The 25,120-nt window shown below is 53.6% G+C and overlaps 1 protein-coding gene across 3 annotated transcripts; it reads left to right on the top strand.

Annotated features, from left to right (window-relative positions):
• The first annotated feature begins 2,234 nt into the window (after positions 1–2,234).
• On the top strand, positions 2,235–17,754 carry MIER2 (MIER family member 2). Of its 3 annotated transcripts, none has more exons than XM_075723699.1 (13): positions 2,235–2,252; positions 6,128–6,256; positions 7,525–7,676; positions 8,451–8,576; positions 9,272–9,395; positions 10,065–10,171; positions 10,846–10,915; positions 12,526–12,677; positions 13,980–14,061; positions 14,162–14,256; positions 15,059–15,162; positions 16,209–16,345; positions 17,181–17,754. In XM_075723699.1, exons 3-13 carry the CDS (start codon positions 7,533–7,535, stop codon positions 17,654–17,656), a joined length of 1,617 nt encoding a protein of 538 aa, XP_075579814.1. In that variant the 5' UTR covers positions 2,235–2,252; positions 6,128–6,256; positions 7,525–7,532; the 3' UTR covers positions 17,657–17,754. The 3 variants fall into 3 exon arrangements, with proteins under 3 accessions (XP_075579814.1, XP_075579813.1, XP_075579815.1); XM_075723698.1 differs by having other exon boundaries at positions 15,059–15,186; XM_075723700.1 differs by lacking the exons at positions 2,235–2,252; positions 6,128–6,256; positions 7,525–7,676 and adding an exon at positions 7,903–7,957 and having other exon boundaries at positions 15,059–15,186.
• The last annotated feature ends 7,366 nt before the right edge of the window (positions 17,755–25,120 follow it).

The following is a 25,120-nucleotide window of genomic DNA, read 5'->3' as shown; positions in this document are numbered from 1 at the left end:
GACTCAGCCTGGCAGTTGTCACTGCAATCATTACACAGAGCAGCAGAAGTTGGCAGGGACATTGCTCCAGGTCAGTAGAGCTGAGCTCCTGGCACAGCGCTCAAATAATGAGTACAGCCGGGCAATTGTCATGAAGAATTGAAAGAAATTTGCTGCAATGAGTCCTTTCCTCCAAACATTAAGGAGAGCGAAGCTTGCTTTGCGAGACCCAGGGAAAGCTAATATCCAAGCGTGAACATGAATTCACGCAAGAGCCTGCAGCCTGCCCTGCGCAGTCAGCCTGTGGTCTCTGTGGGTTTGGATACCGAGCGCTCGTGGGACGGGCGCAGCGATTTGTGGATAGCCAGTCCCGTGGGCTGCCTGAACTGCTTCCCAGATCACGCTGGATAGGCAGCAGACCAGCAAAGACGGCTCCTGGAGCAAACCGCAAACAGGCAGAGGGCCTGAAAATTCATGCCACAGAGTAGTTCACTCTCCTTGAGTCTTGACCCCAAGTCCAGGCCTTTCTCCTTTTTACAGTGACAAAACACCTGGTGCACTGTTGGGAGCAAGGCAGAAAGCAGCAGTTTTTGTAGAAATTTCTCTGAAAGCTAGAGACAAGGTTACTTTTTTAATTGAATAAACAGCATCTGCAATCTTTTAGTCCTTTGAGAAGAGCTCGACAGATCTGCGCGAGGGAATAAAGGCCTGTTGAAGTGCTCTGGTTCTCAGCTCAAGGGCCACCACCACTTCAGAAGCACTTGATAACACTTTGCTTCCTGAGCTCAAAAGCACGAGCGAAACCCAACACAGAGCAAATTGCCAGGGTGCCGGGCGCGGAGGCTGCTCCTAACGGCAGAGCACTAAGAAAGTGTCTGCGGGCACAGCTCTGCGTCTGGATCGCTGCTGTCAGAGGCAGATCTGCTCATGGCCTGGCCTGAGAGGCACTGGCTTGAGCTGAACGATGAGCTCCTGAACTTGATCAAAATGGTGAGATCTGGTGGCAAATGTAGCTGCACATCCTGCCAATCGTGTTGGCAGCTGGTTAATGCGCACCTTGAGGGAAGTGCTGGCCTGCTGGCTGCAGGTCCCCAAGAGATGGAAGGGTGCCCTGGAAGGGCGCTTTGCTACAGGAAGCCCTGGAGATGTGCAGCATTAAAGGGGAACAAAGCACGTTCGAGGATTATGCTCTGGAAGTGTGTGGCTCGTCATCAGTTAAACTGAAAAGACTCATCAAGCAGCTTCCGTAAGTGCATCTCTGGTGCTCTCCAAGTGCAGCCACAGCAAGGAACCATGAAACAGCGTTTACGTTTTGGCCCTTGCAGGGCAGGGACCGCTCCTGGGCTCCTACCCCGATTTCCCTCTTCTGTGACTGCTAAATGAGATGTGGTGATTTTTTTATCACCAAGTCGCTCAGCGCGAGTCGCTGAAGGTTTGTTTCCTGCAGATTCCAGCTTTGTGATCCATTAACTTTGGCGCTTAAGCCAGTGGAGGTTGCGGTTGTGAGCGTTACTTTAGCCTCGGACGTTGCGCGGGCCCCTGACATTATTTCTGCGCCGTGACCCGGCTCTGAGGCTTCCCCCAGCGGAGCCCAGCGCGGGGGCTCTGCCGCAGGCTCTCTCCAGGCCTTGCGCTGTCGCTGCTGGAAGGGGCCCAGTGCCAGCGGCTCGCAGGGCCACCGGCACGCCCGTGCAGGTATTGCCAATTGGAAAAACCTCCGTTCCGTGAGCACCCGTGCCCAGCGCGGGCTCCCGGGCAGGTTTGCCGCTGGCTGCCGCAGGCGCCTGGCGCCCGGTGCCCCGTTATTTACTCGCTCGGGCTCCGCGGGTGCTCGGAGCCGCCCGGCCCTTCACTACAACGACCCCGAAGCAGGTCTGGCCGCGGGTTTACGGCCTGGCCGGGCGCTCGGGAGCGCTGCTGCGGGCCGGTACAAGCAGGCGGCGGCCTCCCCTCCCTCTCCGCGCCGGTTCACGGAGGCGTCTGCGGGAGGTGACGGCAGCGGCGCTCGGCCCCAGCAGCGCCCGGGTTCCCGGGAGCGGCCGCTGGCGGCGCCTCCGGCTGCGGGACGAGGGCCCCGACCCGGCCTCCGCCCCGGGCCCCGCCGCCGCCGGCGCCCCCTGACCCTTGACCCCGCCCCCTGACCCGGCCCCGCGCCGCCCGCCCCGCCGCGCCCCCGGCGCTTCCCCCGCCCTCGCGGCGCCGTAGCCAATGAGCGGCCGCCGCCGCATCCGGGGCCCGCGCCCCCCCGCCGCTCGCGCTCGGCCATGGCGGAGGTGAGTGAGCCGCTGCCAGGGTCGCGCCGGGCCGGGCCGGGCTTCGGGCCTCCCGCTCTGCCCCGGCCGGCCGGGCGGGGGCACCGGGGGCTCTCCGAGCCCCGGCAGCGCGGAGCCGCCCAGGGCCGGGGTCCTCCGGCCGCGGGGTGGATGGGGCGGCGCGGGCCGCCGGAGCGGGGCCCGCCGGGGCGGGGGCGCTCGGGCCGAGGGGCGCGGGGGGCGCCGGGGCCGGGCGGGGGGCGCGGGGGGGCCGGGCCGGCGAAGGGGAGCCTGGGCGGGACCCGGCGGGAGAGCCGGGGCGGGCGGCGGGGCAGCGCCCGAGTCCGGGGAGCGGCGCCGGCTCCGCGCTCCCGCCGGCGGCGGAGGCAGCAGCGGGGCTGGCCGCGGCGGGGGGCCGGTGGCCGGGCCTCCGGGAGGAGCGCTTAAAGGGACTTTGGGGCGGGGGATCCGCCGGGGCGAGCGGGGCAGGGAGGCGGCAGGCGGGACTGCCGGGGCGCGGCCGCGGTGCCTGGGACCGTGGCCCGGCGAGGGGTGCGTCCGCCGCGGGGCAGCGAGGGTCCGGAAGGCTGGCGGAGAGGCGCGGGGGCAGAGAGCAAAGCGGGAGCCCCCGAGGCTTTAGGGCCCAACAGCGTTGGGGTCGCTGGGGCCAGAGGGGTGCGGAGCTGCTGGAAGGGGGCTCGCAAAGGCTGGAGGTAAGTGACAGGGCCTGAGCAGCGGGAGAACGCAGAGGTCGGGAATGTGGGAATGGCGGAGGGCTGGGGAAGGTGGTGGGAGCGGATCGGTGGGGTGGCTGGGGCTGGGAGAATGGCCCTGCCGAGGGAGCGGGCAGGCGAGGGGGGCTTATGTTCCGATGCCAGGTCACAACACCCCTGCTGCCTCTCCCATTGCGACGCCGTGTTTGTCTTGGTGCATCGTGCCGAAACGTCACTGCCATCGCTCCACCACACTTATGGTTGGTGATGCCATTACCTGTCGGGTCTTGATACATCCTTGAAATATCCCTGTCCTGTCGTAATGGTTGTCGTGGCACATCCGCGCTTCATTTCCATCATGAGATCCTTGCGGTGACCACGAGGTGGGAAAAGGACGCTGGGAAGACATCGAGGTATCTGGCTGCTCTGTCGCAGGATCTCAGAACGCTGCTAGTAGGGACAACTTCTGTTCAACGGCAAGGCTTCGCTTTCAGGGTATTTCAGTGTTTTGCATGAGGAGGGGGCCGTCTGGCCTGCCTGCCATCCCATCCATAAGCGCTACTTCGGCACACTGTTGGGCTGACACAACGCACCGAAGTGCTGCCCCGGCGTACTGCACCGCGTTGCTGTTGTGCACGCAGGTCTCTGCCTTGGGGAGATCCAGGAGCCGTCACTGTCTTGCAGAAGAGGTTTGAAGTGCAGAGTATCTCTTCTGTGACATTGCAACAGTGTGTGATTTGCGCGCTGATTTTCCCAAGCAGTGCAGGAGACTACGTGTGTGTCATGGTCTCTGTTCATTTTTTGCTCTTTCAGGTCCGTAGCTTACAGAATGAATCTGTTTCCATCCATACCGCTTCCCTCTGGCTACAGCTGGAGTTTGTAGAAAATGGACCCATGTCAAGTAGTATGGATAAGGCAAAGGAACAAGAAACACTTCTCTCGCTGAGTCTGAAATACATGTTAAACTAGCTTAGGAAACCACGTTAGTTATGAAAGTAGTAACACTGGAAAGGGGAAACTTCCCTCTTTTTTCCTCACTTTCTTGCAAGAGTGGTTGCAGCCTGAAGGGTTTTCTCTGGTAGTTCTCTGGACAATCAACCTGCCTTGCGCTGGAAAACAGCTTTGTAGTGCAAAAAGCTCAGGCTCTTCCTCTGCCTGCGTTTTCTAAAACATGGCTGTTGCTTTGTTCCGTGCGCTCAAAAACTTGAGTCCAGAATTAAGGAGGAAGTGCTGGAGTCATCCAGAAATGCAAACATGGGAGTGAATAATTGGTCAACCGCTGTGTAACTTTTGGGAGGAAGGTTATCCTCGCGCCTGAGAAGCAGAGACTAGAGGAGGGAAAGCAGCTACTGGCAAACTTAAGGCGAGATTAAAGGAATTTAATCTCCCTTTTCCCCCCCATGACTAAATGGCCCATGGACGTAGGAACTATTTTCCAGCATCATGCTTGCGCTGTCAAAATAAACAGAGTTCACCACTGAGACCTTTCACGGTGACCAAAACTGTCGCCAGCAGTAGGAGCATCCACACTTTGGCCAAGAACCATTCTTGATCTGGAGATATCTGGTAGCGCCTCGGTGTTGCTGCTGTCTTTCTGATGCATGTAATGCTGTTGCATTTTTTGCCTCCTGCGTGACGTTTGGATTTGAAGTGTCAGACTACGGCTACCTCACCTTCAAATGAAATAACTCCACATCACGTGGCATTGGGCAGTCATTGTAATCAGGAATATTCTCTCTGTCATCATTTACATATTTAGGCCAGACTTGCCTTTCTCCCCTATTCCTTTGTCTTTGACTCTTGTTTCCATGGTCTTCTGGATTTGTAAATAATCTGAGGGATCATTTGGTTCCGCACGTGTTTAAATTTGGGTGCGGAATGGGCCGTTTGCTTTGTCACTTGTTTCTTCTTTTTTCAGCCCAAACACAGCAGTGCTAGTTATTTTATGGCAACTCCAGCTCAGAGTAGTTCCCACTTGCTCTAACGCTACGTTACTGCTTCAGGGAAATACACTCGTGATTAGTTATTGAGTTGTCATCCTGTCATACTGACTGTTACTCTTCATTTCAGCACCTGATCATTAATATAAGATCTCATTGTTCCTGAAGTATTCTTGACATCTCTTCAAGCCAGCCCGTCCACTGCTAACAGTTTCAGTCTTTGTTTTCAAAATCCTTTGCATGCAGCTCCTCATTGATCCCCGTGCAAAGGAGGTGCAATCGATATATAGATCATTGTCTCAGGAAAGAGAGTTCTGCAGATTGCTCAAGACTAGAGGGAGTAAGGGTAGACCTCACCCTTATCCTTTTTGTGAAACTGGGGTTGTTTGCTTGGAAGGATTTATCCAAGAGGGTTTTGTACTTGGTCACATTCCAGCAAGGCCCAACAAAGGGGCATTGACACTTTCCCGAGTTACGAAGCCATTTCCCGGTATGACCATCCTCAAAATGGAGGCTGTCCGAATCCTTTCTGTCCCCTTCTCCTTTCATTATCCCATGAACTCCTCCCTTTTCTTCTAGTGCACACAGTCACTGGGCTCTGCCTGCAGCCAGACAAAGTGGTCTCCAGTGGGATTATCTTGCTGCTAATAATCAGACGCTTGGGGACGGTGAATTGCAGCACGCAGTGAGTGCTCTAGTTGGACTAGAGGCATCCTCTTTCCACTGGTCCTGGTAGAAGAAGGAGCAAGAATTCCACAGCTGCTTCACAGATCCTATCCCTTCTTTCCTCTCTGTCCTTCTCTCCCATGGCAATATCTTCTGCTGTCTTCCAGGCCAACCGTTATCTTCGTGGTAATTATACCTAGAAAATAGCTGCCCCTCTAGTTGTTATGGAATTTCCAATGCGTGTGTTAATACCCGAAGGCACTAACTCAGAATCCAAAGTCTGGGGTGGCTTTTTTGGTGTCTGCTTTGCTCTATTGTTAGAGGATGAATTTTGGTGTGAAGCTGTGCTATGTTTTCTTAAATAAGTTGTCAGAGCCTTGTACTGAAGCATTGTAGATGTCCTGGCTCCCACTGAGTAAGTGAGGAGTGATGGTGCACGGCTGAGATTATTAATGGCTGAGGATCATAAAAAGATGTCATTGGTGACTGGGGGACTGACACTATGATTTTCTTCCACAGTCGGATGCTCTCAGTCACCCAAAGGCAGTGGTTAATTACCTGCTTGCTCCCTACCTAGGCTGAACTTGATGAACAGCATTTCCATGTACAGCAGCCCAAGGAGCAGCAGATGTTCTGGGTTGTTTTCCAGGCCTCAGCCCATACTGCTGCCTGAACTTCTGACCGAGCACTGAATGCCAGAAAGCAGGTGCCTGTTCTCGGTGTCTACCTGTCTCACCCTTTCCCACCTCGCCTGTGCCACTCGCAGTCCTACCAGACTCCTTCGCTGCCTGCTCAGCTCTAAATTTCTTTGCTCACCCCTCTGAGCTTTCTGGATGCGGTGAGGCATTAGGGAGAAGCCGGCGTGTTGTGGCCGGCTGCTTCTGATTGCCTCTCCAAAGAGTGGGTCAGCCCATAAAAATGCTGTGTTCAAACAAGCATGATGTGTGTATTTAGAATAATGGCTTCAGGTCAAAATCCTTCTTTTACGTGAAAATGTAAGCCATAAGGATCTGAGGTCTTAAACTGGTGAGAGGGTAAATAATTAGTGAAGTGCTGAAGATAAAAAAGATAAAATGGAAACACCGCCATATGCAGTTAGAGGCTTGAGGGGAAGGTGATGAATCCAGAGGAGAGGAGGCCTGGAAGAGCTGTTAAATACGCTTACCTAGAGCTCTTTGCACAGCACAGTTTCTAATGCTTCCCTGTGTGGTTTTCGTTAACTTTTGCTTTGAAATTAAATTAATTGCATTTGCTGGTGGGGTTAAGTGGCTGGAGGCATGTTACATTTTTAAGAAGAGATGTCTCAGCCATATTTTTCTCTTTTCTTGAAGGCCTCAGTTGGCAGGCAGAGTCCGAGGGTGGTGCCGTACCCAGCCCACAGTCTATGTCCTGGAGAGCCTGGCCTTCAGAGTGCAGCAGGTAGCCACAGTTTAAGTATGCTTCTGTTTGTTGGTCTGGTTTCCAGAGGAAACAAGGCTCCTGTGATCAGCCTGCCTGTTCCCTTCTCCTTCTAATATCGTCTAAACCTGTTGGTTGATTCGCATGCCATTTGACAGAGGAGGAAAGTCTTAAAGATGCCAAAGCTCCTACAAGTGTCCATTTGCCTGTTCTTGCAATAAGGGGTAATTATCCTAAAAATGCCTCGGGAGAAGGAAAGGCTGCAGTGTGTGTTCACGTGTTATGAGATTAGCAAATCCAGTCAGGAGAGACACGTAAATGCTCGGAAAACCTTCAGATTCATCTTTCAGTCAGTTGTGGGACTAGAATGTGCAGAGAACTGGGCTTTGCAATTTAGCGCTCACAGGGTGGCTTCTTTCAGTTGTGTTCCCCAGCCCCTCTCGCTCCTTTCTACCTAATCTCTTCCTCTGGCTTATCGTGGCTGCACACACAAGAGGGGGTCATCCCGAGCTTTGTTGCATCTGAAGATTTGGTCCAGGGTGGTGCTAGTATCCCAACTTTTTCTAATCCCTGCAGTTGTGTCAATGGGCTCAGCTGATCATCGACTGAACCTAGCAGAGATCCTTTCACAGAACTATGGTGTACGGGAAGAAAGGGAAGAAGATGATGATACTCAGGAGAAGCAGAAATCTTTAGAAGAGCTGGAGAAGAGTTTCAGTGCCTCTCAGGTAAAGGCAGCAAGGGAGGGGAAGGGAAATTACCGGCTGGATTTTCTTGTTTGCTTTTACAGTACTGGTACCACAGATCTTTGTGTGAAACTCTGGCTTGCTTGCTCAGCTGGCAACGTGCTGTGTTTAGGTCCACCCATCAATGAGTCTTAGGTTTGCATTTGGACAGGAAGGAATGGTTTTGACAACAGGCGACAGCAGTCAATTTTGGAGTCTTCCTCTGCCAAGTAGCCACTCTGACGAGGTGGTCTTCGCTCACCTTGCTGAAGAGCCATGAGCTGGTGGGTGTATGTCCGTCTCACAGTGGAGGAACCACAAAGATGGGATGATGTGGTTCCCTGTGGGTGGTCCCGCTGAGGCCTCTGTGAAACCCAAATGTGTTCTTGGTGACAGAGACTGTCTCTTCGGGTCAGGCACAAGATTAATAAAGGGATTCGCTCCTTCCCTTCCTCAGTATAAATACAGTTCTGCTGTCTGGCATCTCTTCACCAGCATGAAATCTAGTATAAAAAATAAGTATATTTTAAAAATGCCCTTGACTCTTGCTTTGGGGTGAAAATTCCTGGCTTCTCTATACTTTTGAGAAGAACAGGTTGTGGTGGGTCCTGACAGACCGTGCCTCCTTCATTATGCAGCGTTACCCAAGGCAGTTCAGAGCCCCCAGAAGAGCAGAGCTGCCTTGACTGCCTCTGCATATCTCTGTGTTCACTACAGCTGGTGTTGTACTCGGTGATTGTTCCATTCCTGATGAAGCTTTGTCCTCCTCTCGCTCAGAGCAGTGAAATGCCATTTGAGGAGCTGCTTGCACTTTATGGCTATGAGGCATCTGATCCCATCTCGGAGCAGGACAGTGAGAGCAATGATATTACTCCAAATCTCCCAGATATGACTCTGGATAAGGTAAGAGCAGCTGTCTGTTTGGGTGTATGCTATTAGCCTGTGCTGTAGGTTACTGTGCTGCCGTGGCGCTCAAGACGTCTAGTAGCTCTTTTCAGGTGGGGTTTGACTAATGCCGAGGGAAGGGGCCTACCTAGTTCTGATGTCCCAGTGAGGAACACCAGGTGCAGAAATGTAATTTAAAGAGTTTAGAGGAGACTGGAGAAAGGATAACTGTTTTAAAAAGAACACTGTAAAAACTCTTTATGGAAATTGGGTTACAGGTCTTTAAACATAGATGTGGATCTGTGGAGAGTCGGGGAGGTTTGTATCTTCCCAGCTGAAGCTGTGGCTCTTCCTATTCTAGCTAAAGTCTGTAGAAAGCTTTTTTTCTTCCCTTTTTTCCTCCTCCCAGGATCTTTGAGATATTTGCTCTGGGTGGAGTTCTACAGAAAGGGCCACTTGCTCGTTCTCTCTCTGGCTTCCATAGGAAGCCACTCTTGGCACTTGTAGAAGTGCTTCTAGGGAAGATAATCTGGGGGTGGTGGGGAGTGTGAGAGGGAATCTGTCTTTGGAGAAGCTATGGGAGGGTGAGGAGATCTGTGGATGTGGCCACCTTTGGCCAGAAATGCTTTACTCTAGGCCTCACCCCACACACACATAATTTTTTTTTTTTTTTAATTTAAAAATATTTTTCACTTTCTTGTTGTTGTTAAAAGGAACAAATAGCGAAGGATTTGCTTTCAGGGGAAGAAGAGGAGGAGACACAGTCTTCAGCTGATGATCTGACTCCATCTGTCACGTCCCACGATGCATCGGACCTATTCCCAAACCAGCCTGGCTGTATGTGTCGCTAATTTCTGTGTAATTTTTTTTTACTTAGACGTGATGTGCAGAATAGGGCAAGAATGTTTTTCTTTATTTTGTCACTAAGTTTCCTGACATCAGTTTTTCCACTTTCCTTTCTGGGGGCTGCCAATAAACCTGAGTGCCGGTGGTGTTACTGAGCACCGGTTAGGACATGACAGAGCGTAGATGAGCAGTGGGATGAGGAGAGAATTGTCTTTAGCTGTAACTCATTACACTGAGAAAGTGAGAATTGTTTTGGTACCTGCTGTAATTGCAGTCTGAAAGATCAGTACCTGATCTGACATCTCTAGAAGTGAATAAATTCAGGAGTACTAGTGGTGTGATATGTTGTGGCAGTTCCTAAATATTAGAATACGCAGGAAGCCAAAGTGCATAAGAGAGACTCAGCATAGAGTGATCTTATTCCCTCTGCTAGTCTGCAAAACGAAGGAGTCTGAGCTTCCCGGGTTGGTTGGCACCACCCATGTGGCAAGTGTGCAAATTCTTTTATTTAACAGGGGAAAATTAAAATATGGGTAAGTTGTCACTGAGGAGCATGCTGAAAGTAACTTTAGAACAGAAAATGAAGGGAAGGAGAGGGAACAGAGAGCAATAAGAAAAAAAAACATTTCATAACTACAGATCTTTTCCTTTCCCACAAAGCAAACAACTTCCTTGCTGATGAAGACAAAGAGCCCTGTTCATCTCCGTGTGCTTCCTCCATGGCTGGGAAGTCAGAGGAGGTTTCCACCCCATCCAGTGAGTCTAAGGTAAATGATCTGAGTGCGTTGGGAAGGGGAGCTAATACAATGCACCTGAATCTGAGGAAAGCATGACACCAAAGCGCTGTGATATTTCCTCAAGAAATTTTCTTTCTTTTATTTTCTTTTGCTCAGCGCCTTGCATTTTGTGAAAGGCGGTGGTGGATACGGGTTACAAGAGGTTTTTTAATACAATCTTGAAATCTGTATCTGAAGTATCTTCTGCTTCAGATATGGAAAATGCTGTTGTGCCTTGGTAAATTAAAACTGCAGCCTGTAGCCGTATAAAGGTGAAATGCTGTGCAATATTCCCAGCAGGATTTACTGAGGGCCAACCATCGCACATAAGAGAGGAGCAGACTTCCAAACTCATTCTGGTTGCGAAGGTTGCAGGAGAGCTTCTGCGTTTCTTTATCTCCAGCCTTAGCTGCTTGCCATATATCTTTAACGTTAAAACTATGTAAATGCCTAAGGTCCCCAAAGTATCATCTGGGTGGTAGTAAATCTTTTTAGTTACCCTATAAAATAGTCCGGGTTCCCTAGAAGTAATAGTGACAGGGGGGACTACCGATATATAAATCGGCCTCGTGGTGTCGTAGTCCCTAAATCACGAAGTACACCTCAGTGCCCACGTGGAGCATTTTCCATTTCAATTTACCCACTTCTCTCTGGTGATATTTCAGGAGATCATGGTTGGACCTCAGTTCCAAGCCACTGTTCCCATCCTCCACTTAAACAGGCATGGTGAAAAAGGTAAGGCAACCTGCTTTGCGTATCTTGTTTGGATGTAGGGCTGCTGGCCTGGGCGTCTGATGGGGCCCTGGTTCACCCGTTCTGCTCTATGTCTCTAGGCTTGGCACCTCTCAGCGTTGACACCAGAATTTACAGCTACACTTGAGCTGGCTTTAAACCAGCCTGTTTGAATAGGGCTAGTAATACAGCTGCAGAAGCTAAGAAGCTCCGTGAAGACTGGGTTGGTGTGAGACGTTTGGAGGAGGCATCTCAGCCGTAGCCAAAGAGAAGGAATACCCTTCTGGAGATACTCTAATTTATTTTTCTCTGACGTCTTCCTTAAGTAGCCAGAGTTATTTTCATTCAGTACTCCCTGGAGGTGATCAGTTTCTGATTTGATAGGATGTCAGCAGACTAGATGGAAGTGCCTTGATTTGCAGATTGCGTCTAATAACTAGAGCAATACTAGCACCAGCTTGTTGAGTTTCTGAACAAGATAGCTAACAGAAAGCCATGTCTTTACAAATTACTTGCTTCCTCCCTAGTTCTTTTATCCTAACAGACTCCAAGCAAATTAAAGGAGGAGATAAAAGTTATCAGTTTTGCAGGTACTATTTCAGATTTACCCAGTATAGTTCTCAGAATTTTTTGCTGTTACTTTATCAGTGTTCTCAGCCTCTGTATTGAAGAGCACAGATTTAGTGCGTATTTTCCATAACCTGTATGTCTGCATCAGTGTGAAATTATAGGAAACTGATAGTAGATCCCGATGGGGGTCTTTTAGGCCCTGTCTGTAGTGCCTCTGACCTGATTTTAGTGATTCTACAGGGCAGAAGAGTTGGTTCCTTTGCCTCTAGAAATGAGTTAAGTACAGAGAGTGCTAATGTTTTTACCTGAATAGAAAAATCTCAGTATTTCTGATTTTGATTTTTGGGTTTTTTTAATTGCAGAGTCTTTCTTCTTGCTTTCCCCTGTGCTGTTATTTTACTGAAACATCTCTCTGCATTATTGTGTGCTGTGTTCTCATAGACTAAGAGCCTTGAAAGCTGAAAGGGGCAAGAATCATTTAGTGATGCAGTGTGCTCCTGCTATTCTGTGTGGGTGGAGCAGCTCATGGAGGAGCATTGCAAGCTATCACAGGGGAGGGACAGCCTTGCAGCTGCTTAGTTTTGTGTCTAGGACAGGGAGAGGGTCTTGAGCCTAGGCCAGGGTTGTAGCTCAGAGCTGCCTTTGCCTGCCACTCCTTTTGTTTATGGTGTGCTGGCAAAGACACCTTAGAACCTAGGGGGTTTTAGTTGCCAGGATAAGTGAATTAAAGCAACAATCCTTGAGAACATGGTAACAAAAACCTTGTCAACCAACCCTTCTGAAGAAGTGAAGGCAAGCTGACCCTGTGCTTAGGGCTCTAAAGGGGATATAAAGAGTAGTTATTAAGCTTATCTGCCTCTAAAATCAGGAGGGAAAATGCAGTACCTTCACAGAGATGGTTGTCATCTCCAGTGCCAGGTTGGAGTACCGAGCAAAGATTTCCTGCTTCCTCCTGTCTCTCCCATGCACGTACATGCAGACTATTTCTCAAAAGCAGCAGAATTCTCTGTTTGATTGGCTTATTTCAGTGCTTTTTCTGTTAGCTTATGAGAACGAAGACCAGCTGCTTTGGGACCCAAACATACTCCCCGAGAGAGAGGTTGAAGAGTTCCTATACCGTGCAGTGAAGCGGCGATGGGACGAGCTGTCTAGCAGCAGCCTGCCAGAAGGAGAGATGGTGAAGGACAACGAACAGGTAAACATGGGTGCTTCTTGCAGCCTGCAGATACTCTAATGGTGCTGGCATAATAGTGCAACATTTCCTACAGAGATCCTGACTGGGACACCCACTTAAAAGAGAACGAGACCTAACTCTGGTGATTCTCTGCTCCTGCTTTATGGATAAGTGAGGGTGTGCTTCTCAGCTGCAGTCTCAGGAGGCTGTTCGTGCTCCCATTGGGAAGACGGGAAATGGCTGTAGTGGTTCTGACCACAGGCCTGTCTAGCTTAGTACTTTTTTTCCAGCGCAGTAACAGATGTTACTGTGTCCAGTTTTGGGCCCCTCACTACAAGAAAGACATTGAGGTGCTGGAGCGTGTTCAGAGGCGGGCAACGAAGCTGGTGAAGGGTCTGGAGAACAAGTCTTATGAGGAGCGGCTGAGGGAACTGGGGTTGTTTAGCCTGGAAAAGAGGAGGCTGAGGGGAGACCTTATCGCTCTCTACAACTACCTGAAAGGAGGTTGTAGTGAGGTGGGTGTTGGTCTCTTCTCCCAAGTAGCTAGCGATAGGACAAGAGGAAATGGGCTTAAGCTGCGCCAGGGGAGGTTTAGACTGGAAATTAGGAAAAATTTCTTTACGGAAAGGGTGGTCAGGCATTGGAACAGGCTGCCCAGAGAGGTGGTGGAGTCACCATCCCTGGAGGCGTTTAAAAAACGGGTAGATGTGGCACTTCGGGATATGGTTTAGTCTGGTCTACCCTTGATTAGTCTAGAGTGGGCTTGGTAGTGTAGGTTAATGGTTGGACTGGATGATCTTAAAGGTCTTTTCCAACCTAGATGATTCTATGATTCTATGTTTGTGGAAAGTGTGTAACAGACTGGGCAAGTCGAGAATGGGTGCTGTTTTAACTGTGCTCTCCCAGTATCCCAAACTCTCTGAGCCAGCGCTTGCAGCAGGAACATCCTTTTGGATCTGTCCTCTATAGCATTGTCTAATTCTTCTTTGAAGCCAGCAGAAGATCAAACATTTGGCTAAGAAACTTCAGAGCAGTTGTTTCCTCTAAGGTAGCCCGGTTAGATTCTCACAGTAAGTCTGCAGGAACAGAGGCACACCTGTGATCTGCAGAGCTGCTGCTAGAACTGCACCTTTTCAGTCTCCGGGTTTGTAATCCAGTGCCTTGAAAAGTGGAATAATCTGTGCTGCTTGGTCAAGCTGGGGTTAGTGGCAAAGTGGCTTCTGGGAAAAATAAGTTTGACGAAACAAACATGAGTCATGAGCAGGTTGGTTTGTGGTGTGTTGCTCGGGTACATACTGTCAGTAATTTTCTTCTGTTTCCTAGGCTTTGTATGAGCTGGTTAAATGCAACTTCAATGCAGAAGAGGCACTGCGGAGGTTACGGTTCAATGTGAAGGTTATCAGAGGTGAGAATCTCCCATATTTGGGTTCTACCCCAAACATCAAGGCGCATGTAACTCTTTCTAGGTTCTGTACATCTCCAATTCCTCTTTCTTTCTGCTACAGATGAGCTTTGTGCCTGGAGTGAGGAAGAATGTAGAAATTTTGAACATGGCTTCAGGGTCCATGGGAAAAACTTTCATCTTATCCAAGCAAACAAGGTAAGGACGCTCACTCCTGCATCCCACTAAGACAAAGGGAAGGAGGCAGGTGCATTCGCACCAGAGGTATGTTGTGAGCCTCGGCTAATGCAGGAAGTTCAGGACTGCTGAGTTCCGATCCCAGGCTTTGTGTTGACTCATGCTAGCAGGTGATGGGCTGTTCACTGCCCTGCTCTGCCTTATTTTCCAGGTGGGAGAAGTCACAAACAACACTGACCTGCATGAGTGATGTCAGTTAATTACTGATTAGCCCTTTCTGGAGTCTCAAAAGTTCTTTCCAAACTCTCAGCCCTTGCAGTACTTCTGTGAATGAGTGAGTTGAGCATGTGGATGTTTTGTAAAGTCCCCTGGGGTCCTCTAGAACGAAAGATGCTGTTGTAGGGAGAGCTGGGCCCCAGGACATATGCTGCTGTGCTGGGAGTTGGCAGAACCAGAGAGTCCAGTTCTACCGCTGATTAATTGTGGGCATGTTGACGCTGGCCAGTGAAAATGGATGCAGGTTTGCTCTCTTGATGTTAAGTGTGCTACTGGAAGCGCAGGAAAATCCTGCACGAATGTACTGTGTGTGAACCCACACTGGGGTCTGCAAGAACAATTGTGCACTGTGGGGAGTTCTTTTTCTGGCCGATTACCACCTTGGAAATCTCAGTATGTGCTTCTGTTTTGCAGCGTAGATGTGTCCATAGCAATATAAATTACTGTAATGCATTCCATTTTCTGTGCTGATTAAATGGGAGAATAGTCCTTGCTCCGTGAGATGCATCTTGATGCGCAGCTTTCTGACCATGATGTTTCTCCTCAGGTCCGCACCCGGTCAGTGGGCGAGTGTGTGGAGTATTACTACATGTGGAAAAAATCAGAGCGCTATGACTACTTCACTCAGCAGACTCGTTTAGGAAGGAAGAAGTACGTCCTCCACCCTGGAGCCACGTGCGTGGAATATTCTCACACTAAAATTAGTAATATTAACCTCCCAGTGAAGATTCCTGCTGCAAAGCATCTCCGCTTAAAAGACGGCGCTTTCTGCTCTAGAAGGTTTCTTGGGTGGGAGCATGGAGGGAAGCAGTGGATATTCTCAGAACATAAACACTGTTAGTGTAGGGAGGGAAGATAAAGCAATTATTTGCTTGAATGTGGACTTCCTTGTGTCAGAAAATACTGTTTTGTTTCAGACAGATGCTTTCACAAAAATTAAGGCTCGGGTCAGGGATTCAGGGCCGATCTCGGGAAATAACTCAGTTCAGTGAGGTTTTGGAAAGAAGGTTTTTAAGTAAAAAATACACTATTTCTGGTGTTTTGGAGCCTGAATTAATTTCTTTCCCTGCTGCCACCCTTTGAGGCAAATTCTTCACTTTGAAATATATGCTAATTACAGAAAATACTTTTCAGAAAGGTTGAAACTGAAACGTTTTGAAAGGTCAAAATGAAATATTTAAGTTGAATCAATTAAAAGCATTAGATGAAGTCTTACTTTTTTTTTTAATTCTGATGCAAGACAGGAAAATACCTGAAATCTCAAATCCCCCCAGGGTGGGAAGATATTTTCTCATCACTTGCTCTTTGCTGGCATACTAACATTGTCACAACCCACTGCAGTCATTCTGTGAAGCTGGCTGTGCCCTGGGGAGGCCATTTGACCATTTATTTCCCTTTGCAAGGGGCTGGGGCTCACAGAGAGCTGGGGGGCAGAGCTGTTTGTTTTGGAAAGCTACAGACCCCATTCCGGTTTATCGTGGGCTGGTCTTAGCCACGCTGAGTTAACTGTGACTGCCTCAGTGCGGAGTCTAAAACTGGGCTCTGCAGACCGAGAAGGGATGGGCATTCATTCTAGTGAGGTCCCTGCAGTCCTCTTGCTTTATTTGTTGGAAGGGTTTTAATCCCAGTCACTGTTTTCCCTGCCTGCATCTCTCTGCTTAACAGGTGGTGGCAGTGCTCTCTGTCTTTCCCCACAGGGATTACACCGACAATGACTTGGATGGAGGTGAAGTAGAAAATACTAGTCGTTCCCGGAGCTCCCCACCAATTCCCTCTGCAACGAGCTGCCTGGATTCTCACTTCGGTCAAGATCAGATAGCAATAGAGAGCACAGGTAACTTCCTTTTTTTCTGTCTGCCACGGGGATAACTCGTCTCCCTCACTCAGCGGCACAGCCCCTCCTTTGCCTTTCTCCTGTTGCCATTATCCAGCTGTTTCTCTTCTCCGTGTGCTCACTTTGCCCTGTGTCAAATACCAGCCCTGGGCGGATTTGGGGGTGAGCAAAGGAGATTTGTCTGTCTCTACATTGATCAGTAGTGACTTAAAAAGAGTTGTTCCTGCTTCGGGCTTGGAGCGGCGGCCGAAGGCGCTCCCAAAGCAAAAAGATTTGCACTAACTTTGGGTGCCTGAGTTAGGTGCTTCCAATGCACTCACACAGGGACATTGGGCGCAGGCAGCTCCTCCGGAGGCTGATTTAAGGCCCCAGCCTGTACCTGTGAACTGCTTTCAGAGAGAGCTGGCTGCGAGAAGACTCACAGGGAGCCCGAAACGGGTTCATTTCCTCACCATCCTACTGCAGATGAGGGCTTTGTGTAGGCACCTGCCAGGGGCTGTTGGCATGAGGGGATGGGACTTAGGATTTGGCTTATCTTGGAGTGTCTCTGTGAGATCTCCTTTAATTTCCATAGAAACACTGATGGCCTCCCATCTGCTGTCTGCATCTTGCCTTTCTTCGGTACATGCTGGCAGGGATGTTGGTTGCTATAATAAACGTTTGTGCCAGCAAACAAATACTGTTGTGATTAGGTGGGATTGAACTGGATTCTGGTTTTTTGTATGTTACAGACTCACTCTAGGTTTCTTTCACTTGCTGTCCCCCACCCTTTCTTCCTCCCTGTCTGTCTGTCTGTCCGTCCACCTCCCACGTTTCCCTCCTTTGTGGTGTGCAGAGCCCCTGAGCGTGGAGAGCACGGCCTGCAGCCTGGGCAGCATGAGTGAATCGGGGCAGGGCTATGAGTGCAGTACTCCTTCGGAGACGAATTGTTCCTTTGACCCCACGGAGGAGACGTCCTCAGGCGCCATCTCGGCTTCCTGCACACAACACACTGTCAACCCCTCGGAATCGGGGCTCTATGCTTTGCCGCCAGCAGGACCAGGACTAGCAGAGAAGCAGGAGACATTGCAGAGCTCTGGTGAGACGATAACCATGGACTTCACTCTCCCTGCAGACATTAACGAGGGTTTGCCTTTAATTGCTGGCCCTGTGGATTTGGACAGAGACCCAGAGGCAGCGGTGGCCCCTGCGCAAGTGTCCTTATCGGTCACAGATTTTGGCCTCATTGGCATCGGAGATGTAAATAGTTTTCTGACTGCTCATCAGGCTTGCCCAGCACCTGTGGCTCGGTCAGAGCCTTTGTCACAGTGAGAGTCTCCAGTCACAAACTTGTCACAGACCCAGCAAGGACTTTGACCTGACTAAGTGAAATCCTGGAACTTCCACTGTTCCGTCGGGACAGTTTGGAGCTGTCGGTCAGAATCCGTCTTTCCATCCTCCTTGATCCAAGGCTACAGTGAAACCAAACACCTTTCTGCTCCAGTGTGTTCTGACACAATCACGCAAAGCTGGTGGCTGGCTTTAGTGGGGGGGGAGGTCCATCACCCCCTGTTTCGTTGACCATGTGTCACCCCAGGTAATGCCAGGCTGTTCGGAGAGTCCCTGCCTCGGGACGGGGGAAATGTCCCTTGGCCCCAGCGGGACAGTCTGAGTGCAGAGATGCTTTGAGAACAGGGATGTATCACCGGCACTTTGGGAGCTGGGACAGAGGATGCAGTCTGGAGGTCCGAGAGCTTAGGAAATCCGCAGGGAGCACAGTCCACCCGGGCTGCAGGGCAGTTCGCCTGCAGAGACGGGCATGGCGATGCCAAAGGAAGATGAGGAGTCTTGTCCGTTCACCCACAGATAGTGTGTTGCAATAGAAGTCATTCTCCCCGCTGCCCTCCCAACAGTTATCCTGCGCTCCGGAGCCGTGGGTCGTGACAGGCACACACGCTGCTGGTTCCAAACCTCTTGCAGCCACGTGCGTCTTCCTTCCTGCTCTACCACCGGCTGCAGGTGGGATGTGGCCTGGTCCAGCCCTTCGGCAGAAGCGTCAGGTCTCGGAAAGGGATACTGCGTGGTGCGGTCGCACTGTGCGCACTTAAGTCCTTCTCGCCTTCCCTTGCAGCGCTGGGCCGTGGAGAACTTGTTCTGGGAGTAAAGGGAGTTCCTAGACCCACAAAGCAGCGTTGGCCCTAGAGCGGTGCAGTGCTGCCGCTTCTGTTAGTGGCGGCGAATGACTGGATCCTTGCTGACCGCTGCAGCACAAGAGGGTAAAATGCAGATGAAAACATCTGTAACTTCTCAGCTTGTTCAAACGATTCGTCAGCTGTGGGAGGAGAGAAGGTTGCTTAGCTCCCGGGGCACCAAGTGTAGGACACCAGTGCTAGCACAGAGTCCCAGGCACAGCAGTCCCTGGGCAGCCCTGCCCCTTTCTGCGTCACAAAAGCAGCTCTCTTTCCTGAGAGGAAAGTACGTCTTCACTGCCATTAGCAACCTTTCGAGGAGGTGACGAGGGTGGCCCCACATGGCAGTGAGGTGGCCAGCTGCTGTGCAAGAGAGCTACAGTGGCATGTTTGTGGGTGTGCTGGATTCCGGAGCTGCTTCGATTCCTGAGTGTGTTCCAGGGCTGGGGTTTGCTACTGGCTTAAGTCCACATGTTCTCATTCCCCTTTTTTCCATGCAGGGAATGCTGTCTGCTGACTTGCTGGGCAAGGCTCTGGTGCAGATGTTCCCTTCCTCCGGCCATTTTCTGCATTTGGGAAGGGGTTTGGGTTGAAGTTTTTTGCTTGTTTTGGTAGAGGCCTTCGGGCTGTGATCCTGCAGTTGGTTCTGCTGCCAGTGGATTTGGAAGATGACTAAAACTGTTAGCCCGGATCCTCCTCCTCCTCCCCAGCCCTGTGAAGTTGCGTTCAGCCCTGCAGTGGGAGCACGGAGACGGCATCAGGGAGCTTCGCAGGATGACGGGAATCAGACCTTGTCTCATCCTCCAAGCCCCAGGCCTGTCTTGCGTGCATTAGCAGGGGTTTGCATCGGTCCCCGGCCAGCTCTGCTGAGAGGTGCTGAGCTCCAGACACCTTGACCAGGCATCGCTTTGTCAACCTGACGTGATAACCGGAGGTCTCCCCTCTGGCTGCTCCCAGTTGCTGGAAACAGAAGGCAAATACGAGTGCCCGCTCCATAGTGGAACTGCCCAGGCTGTGATTCCCCTTTTCTGGGGGAGAGAGGAAGCTCCTTGGCTGAAAGGAGAAGAGGAGGCAGGGTGAGAGCACGGGCAGCCCTCCCAGGGAGGGCCAGGCCTTGGCATCTCCTCTCCAGCAGCCAAGAACATTCTTAGTTTTCCTGAAACCATTTTTTTTTTCTTTAGTTTGTTTCAAGCCCTAATGAAAGGAGAGGGGAGGCTGGGGGAGGCAAAAATGTCTCTTATTTATGTTCTTCAGTGTTGTTTACACATTTGCCTGGGGTCTTTCAACATGAGTGCAGCGCTTTTTCCACATAACTAAGGGAGAGGGGTGGAAAGGGCTGGGACAGGGAGGGGGAGTCACTTGGGGAGGAGGATTGGTTTTGGTTTCTTGTTGGGGTTTTCTTTTTCCTTCTTACAAAGCACATTCACTTTGAGCCACTCCCAATGCTGGACTCTTTCCTCCCTCTCCCCCCCCCCCCAAGCCCTACACTGTGAAGTGATACTGCCTTGAAGACCCCTGGATGTTATTTATTTAATTAAAAACCTAATTTGACAGGGAGCCAGAAGCCTGTCATGTTTTTGCAGGCCGAGATGCCACAGTCCTCTGCGTCGTGATGGCAGAAGCAAGAAAAGGGGTCTTTGCCTTTTCCGTCTGATCCTCTCCCACGCCGGGCGAGTGCTCCATGGGCAGGGGCGGGATGCCCAGCGCTGCGCTCGGGAAGCTGTTGGCAGCGGATGTTCGTGGGCCCAAAGAGGGAGAGTGGCCAGGGCAGGGCGGGTGGCTGAACGCTGATCTCGGGTCTGTCCCTGGGGAGGTGGTGGGCCAGGTAAGGACCCTGGAGCCCTGCGGGATCATGTCCTCTGTAATGTCCTCCCATCTCGGGTACTAGGAACAGCCCCGAGGGCCTGCTGCGCAAGCTGAACTCAACCCGCTCTTGAGCACAGCTGCTTCTGCTTGGCAAGGAGCATCTTCCAGCGTTTTCATGGCTGGAAAGCTGCCTGGCCAAAAAGGACCTGGGGGTGCTGGTTGACAGCTGGCTGAACATGAGCCAGCAGTGTGCCCAGGTGGCCAAGAAGGCCAACAGTATCCTGGCTTGTGTCAGGAATAGTGTGGCCAGCAGGAGCAGGGAGGTGATTGTCCCCCTGTACTTGGCGCTGGTGAGGCCGCACCTGGAATGCTGTGTCCAGTTTTGGGCCCCTCACCACAAGAAAGACATTGGGGTGCTGGAGCGTGTCCAGAGAAGGGCAGCGGAGCTGGGGAAGGGTCTGGAGCACAGGGCTGGTGGGGAGGGGCTGAGGGAGCTGGGGGTGTTCAGCCTGGAGAAGAGGAGGCTGAGGGGAGACCTGATCGCTCTCTGCGACTGCCTGACAGGAGGGTGTAGTGAGGTGGGTGTTGGTCTCTTCTCCCAAGTAGTTAGTGATAGGATGAGAGGAAATGGGCTCAAGCTGCACCAGGGGAGGTTTAGATTGGATATTAGGAAGAATTTCTTCACAGAAGGGGTAGTCAAGCACTGGAACAGGCTGCCCAGAGAGGTGGTGGAGTCCCCATCCCTGGAGAGGTTCAAAAAATGGGCAGATGTGGCACTTTGGGCCATATTTAGCGGGCATGGTGGTGTTGGGGTGATGGTTGGGCTGATCATCTTAGAGGTGCTTTCCAATCTTAATGATTCCTAGTTTTTACTTTCATTAAAAATAATCCAGCCACCAAGCCAGGAAACATGAAATTGCTACTCTCCCTTTAATTGTTTTAGTGGTGGACTTGGTAATGTTGGGTCAATGGTTGGACTGGATGATCTTAAAGGTCTTTTCCAACCTAAATGATTCCATGATTCTATGATCTTCATCCCGGGATCGGTGAAGAGCCTGTGCTCCAGCCTGCCCTGCCGGAGCCGGGTCTGTGGTGCGGGCGCTCCCCAGGGCCGGAGTGCTGTGAGCTCCGGGTTGCCTGTGGCTCCCACCCCGGCGGGTCTAGGGACGGTTCTCGGGGTCCCTCCTTTCTCCGTTCCTGGCCCTGCCCGCCTTCCTGCGCCTTGTACCAGGGATGCCATGGCAAGCTGGGAGGAGGCCCGGCTTCCTTGGCTGAATTGTCCCTCCCGGCACTGCGTGTGGAGGGGAGGGAGGTGTTCATTGCTCTTACAGGTGCCCCGAGTCCTCTGAAACCCTGGCAGCTTTCGGAGAGCCCGTGGCAGTGGGAGGCAGGGGTCCATCTACATCTCACTGGCTTCAGCCAGAAATAACATCCTGGAGGCGAGAGAAACGTTCCTACTGCAACTGCGTTGTATGTTTCCGCAAGAAGGCTCGTTCCTTCCCACAAAGCCCCTCTGTTTTGTCAGAAACCCCTGAAATTCTGTTCCCCAGCTCTTGCCTGGCACTCGCCTTCTGTCCCAGGGCCTTGGGGTGGGCCAGGGGCTCCTGCATCCCTCGCTCGCAGCTGGAAAATGCCACCTGGAAAAGCAGCAGGAAAGGGGCAGCGCACCCCTCTGTTTGGGAGCTCTCCCCACTCTGCGTTTCTCCTGGCAGCTCAGCCGGGGAGGGCAAAGACCCCCTCGGCAGAACCCCAAACCCCGGTGCTGCCGCGGGTGGGAGCAGGCCAGCGTCCCAGCTGCTGTCCATGCGGCGCGGCTGGGAGCGGCTCTCGGCCGTAAGGCGGCAAATCCCGGCTGCTGGGGCCCGGAGCGGGGCTGGGGCTCAGCTCTGCTTCGGAAGCGGGGGGTCGTCAGCTGCTGCCATGGGGGGCTTTGGCTGCGCAGCCCCCCGGGTCCCTGCGGCCGAGGCTGGGGTGCAACGGCGGGCACAGCCCAAGGCACGAGGGACGGGAGTGGGTTCCCCGCTTCCTTCAAGACCCTGAGGAGCGACGGGAAGGGTGGGTGTGCTTGAAGCCCTCGGGCTGGGATCGCTGTCCCTCGGCTCATCACATCCTTTGAAACACTTTTTTTGGCCCTGCGTGACCCAAGTGACATTTCTGCGGGTGTAAGATCAGCAGGACCGACACCCCATCAAAGGCTCCTGCCTCCCCGCAGGCTTCGGGGGACTTTTCCTCTCTGCTTCCAGGGTGCAGGAATGCTCTGCCTGCCCACGGGCCCCACTCGTGGCCCCGGGGTGGCTGCAAGGCCGCTGCAGCCGTGGTGCTTCGATGGCAGAGGGGCCGCAGCCCTGCCTGGGGACCCGACCCCCCGGGGGGACCCGCTCTGCACCCGAGGAACCAGATCCCTCCCGGGGGGACCTGCTCCACACCCCAGAGACCCGATTGCCAGGGGGCACCCGCTCTGCATCCCTTGGACCCGATCCCCCAGGGGCACCCACTCTGCACCCCTTGGACCTGATCCCCGGGGGACCCACTCCTCACCCTGGGGACCCGATCCCCCGGGGGACCCACTCCTCACCCTGGGGATCTGATCCCCCCAGGGGACCCACTCCTCACCCTGGGGACCCGATCCCCCGGGGGACCCACTCCTCACCCTGGGGATCTGATCCCCCCAGGGGACCAGCTCCCCGCAGGGATCCCAGCACCCGGGGGGGGCTGGACCTTCACCCCCACACTTGGCCAAGGTGCAGCGGATGGCAGCAGGGCCGGGAGCTCAGCTTGGTCGCCCCCAGCAGCCCCCGCTCCTCCGGCTCGGGCCCATGGGAGGCCACTGTGAGCCTCCGTGCGAGGAAGGCTCCGGCACAGTCCTCCTCCCCCGCCAGGAGCCAAGCATCAGCAGATCCCGGGGATGGAGTCTCCCCTCCTGGGGCTGAGAGGGGCTGGGAGCGGTGTCCTGCAGGGCTCCACGGAAAGCCCAGGCGAAGCTGGAGGAAATCCAACAAACAGGGCCCGGATGCTGCCAGGCCTCCCCACGAACCGCCCCAGCAGCCCGGGCTGCGTCGCTGGCCTCCCCACGGCGCTGCGAGGCCCGTTGCTGGCCTGGGCCTTGTGCCGAGCACCGGGAGGCTGAGCCCGTCTGCCCAGCGCCGCGCAGCGTGGGGCCGAGCTGAGCGCAGGGGCCGATTCCCGTCCCTGCGACATCCCCGAGTGCCGGGATGAGCTGAGAGCAGCCAGTCCGGCCGGGCTGGGCCGTTCCCGCGTGGCTCCTGCCGCCCTGGCACCATCCGACAGCCACGGCACCGCACGGGGCAAAGTCCTGCCCGCGGCGCCTGCTCTGTGAGGCCGTGCTGTGCGGGCAGGGGAGCAGCTGCCTTATCTCGCTCCCCTCTGCCCTGCTCCAGCGCGGTGCCACGCACCCACAGCACGGGTCAGCACGACCCCGCCGGGCCGCGTCCTGCCCTCGCTGAGCCCCACGCTGCCGCATCGGTGCCCCCACGATGGCCCAGCCCGGCACGTTTTCCGTGCCAGCCGCGAGAGCCGAGGGCTGCCAGGGGCTGCAACAAGAAGGGGAGATTTATCAGCGCTGGGAGAGATTGTACGAAACCCCGCATCCCCACCACCACGCAGCCCAGGCATCATGCTGGTGCCGGCCAAGCTCCTCTCCTCCAGCACCCCCTCGGCTCTCCTGCCTAAGGGCTTTGCCCGCCTGCCACCAAGATTCGGGGCCTGCAGCAGCAGCGTGTGCGGGGCAAATCCTGCCCCGGCAACTGTGCCAGGGCCCCACGGCACCTATGGGCAGGAGGGAGGTTGCACCGGGTCAGATCAGAGCAGAGGAAAGCTGGCAAGCGATTCTGGCCCTCTCCTTAAATCCCAGGGCAGCCCAAGAGCGTTTCCAGCTCTGCTGGCTTCCCACAACAGCCTTGACATTCTCCACAGGCCACTCACACTGCACTTAAATAAACCAGCCCAGTAGCTATCATTTGGGTGGCTTCTGTATTATTTATGTTTCCTTCCGTTCCCGACCAAGAGTCGGGCCTGGAGCAAAGAGCCGGGGCCGCGGCCGTCCCTGCTCCTGCCAGGGACTCGCTGCAGGGACCCGTGCTCGAACTTTTGCTCCAAGTGCCACCGGCCCGGAACGTCCCCAGCCCCAACGGGCAGCACCAGGAGCCTGTCCTGCTCCAACAACATCTGCGGCACGGGAAAACACCGCCCCGCATTTCAGCGGTTAAACCACAGCTTAAAACAAACACGCGCCTCGTCCTGTGTTTAAATCTGGCTGCTCTGCTCCCTGCCAGCCTCTCCGCTGCGTCCAAAAGCTCCCGGGGAACCCTCCTTCCCCCCAACAACCGGCATCGCCACCGGGTCTGCCCCGTATCCGCTCCGCAATAAACCACCGCCGCACCGCGCCGATGCGGCCAGCGCATTTCTGTGGCCACGTTCTTCTACTCGCGGATTTTTCTCTTTTTTTTCCTTCCTTTCTCAAGAAAGACGCCCAAGGCTGGCGGGACACACACGGCTCCCACATGGAGCCCCGCTCCCTTCCTTCTCCCGCTTCCCCTCGGCCGGCAGCCGAGCCGGGGCGGGGAGACCGGCCAGGCGGAGCCGGGGGACCGGGAGGCCGGAGCCGGGGACGCTGGAGCGGGGCCCGGGGAGGCGGCGGGGGGCGAGGGGGTCCGGGCCCGGGCCGCCCCCCGCCGTGGCCGGACGGGGGGGGGGGGGACGCGCTGTCCCCGGTGCCCGCCGCGCCCCGCACCTGCCCCGGCCCCGGCCCCACGGCCCGCCCCGGCCCCACGCCCGTGGGCGG

This window comes from Pelecanus crispus, chromosome 20 (genome assembly GCF_030463565.1).
Source record: "Pelecanus crispus isolate bPelCri1 chromosome 20, bPelCri1.pri, whole genome shotgun sequence".
In the NCBI taxonomy this organism is placed as follows: domain Eukaryota; kingdom Metazoa; phylum Chordata; class Aves; order Pelecaniformes; family Pelecanidae; genus Pelecanus; species Pelecanus crispus.
Note: the sequence above shows the minus strand (reverse complement) of the source record. Positions and strands in the feature narration are given on the sequence as shown.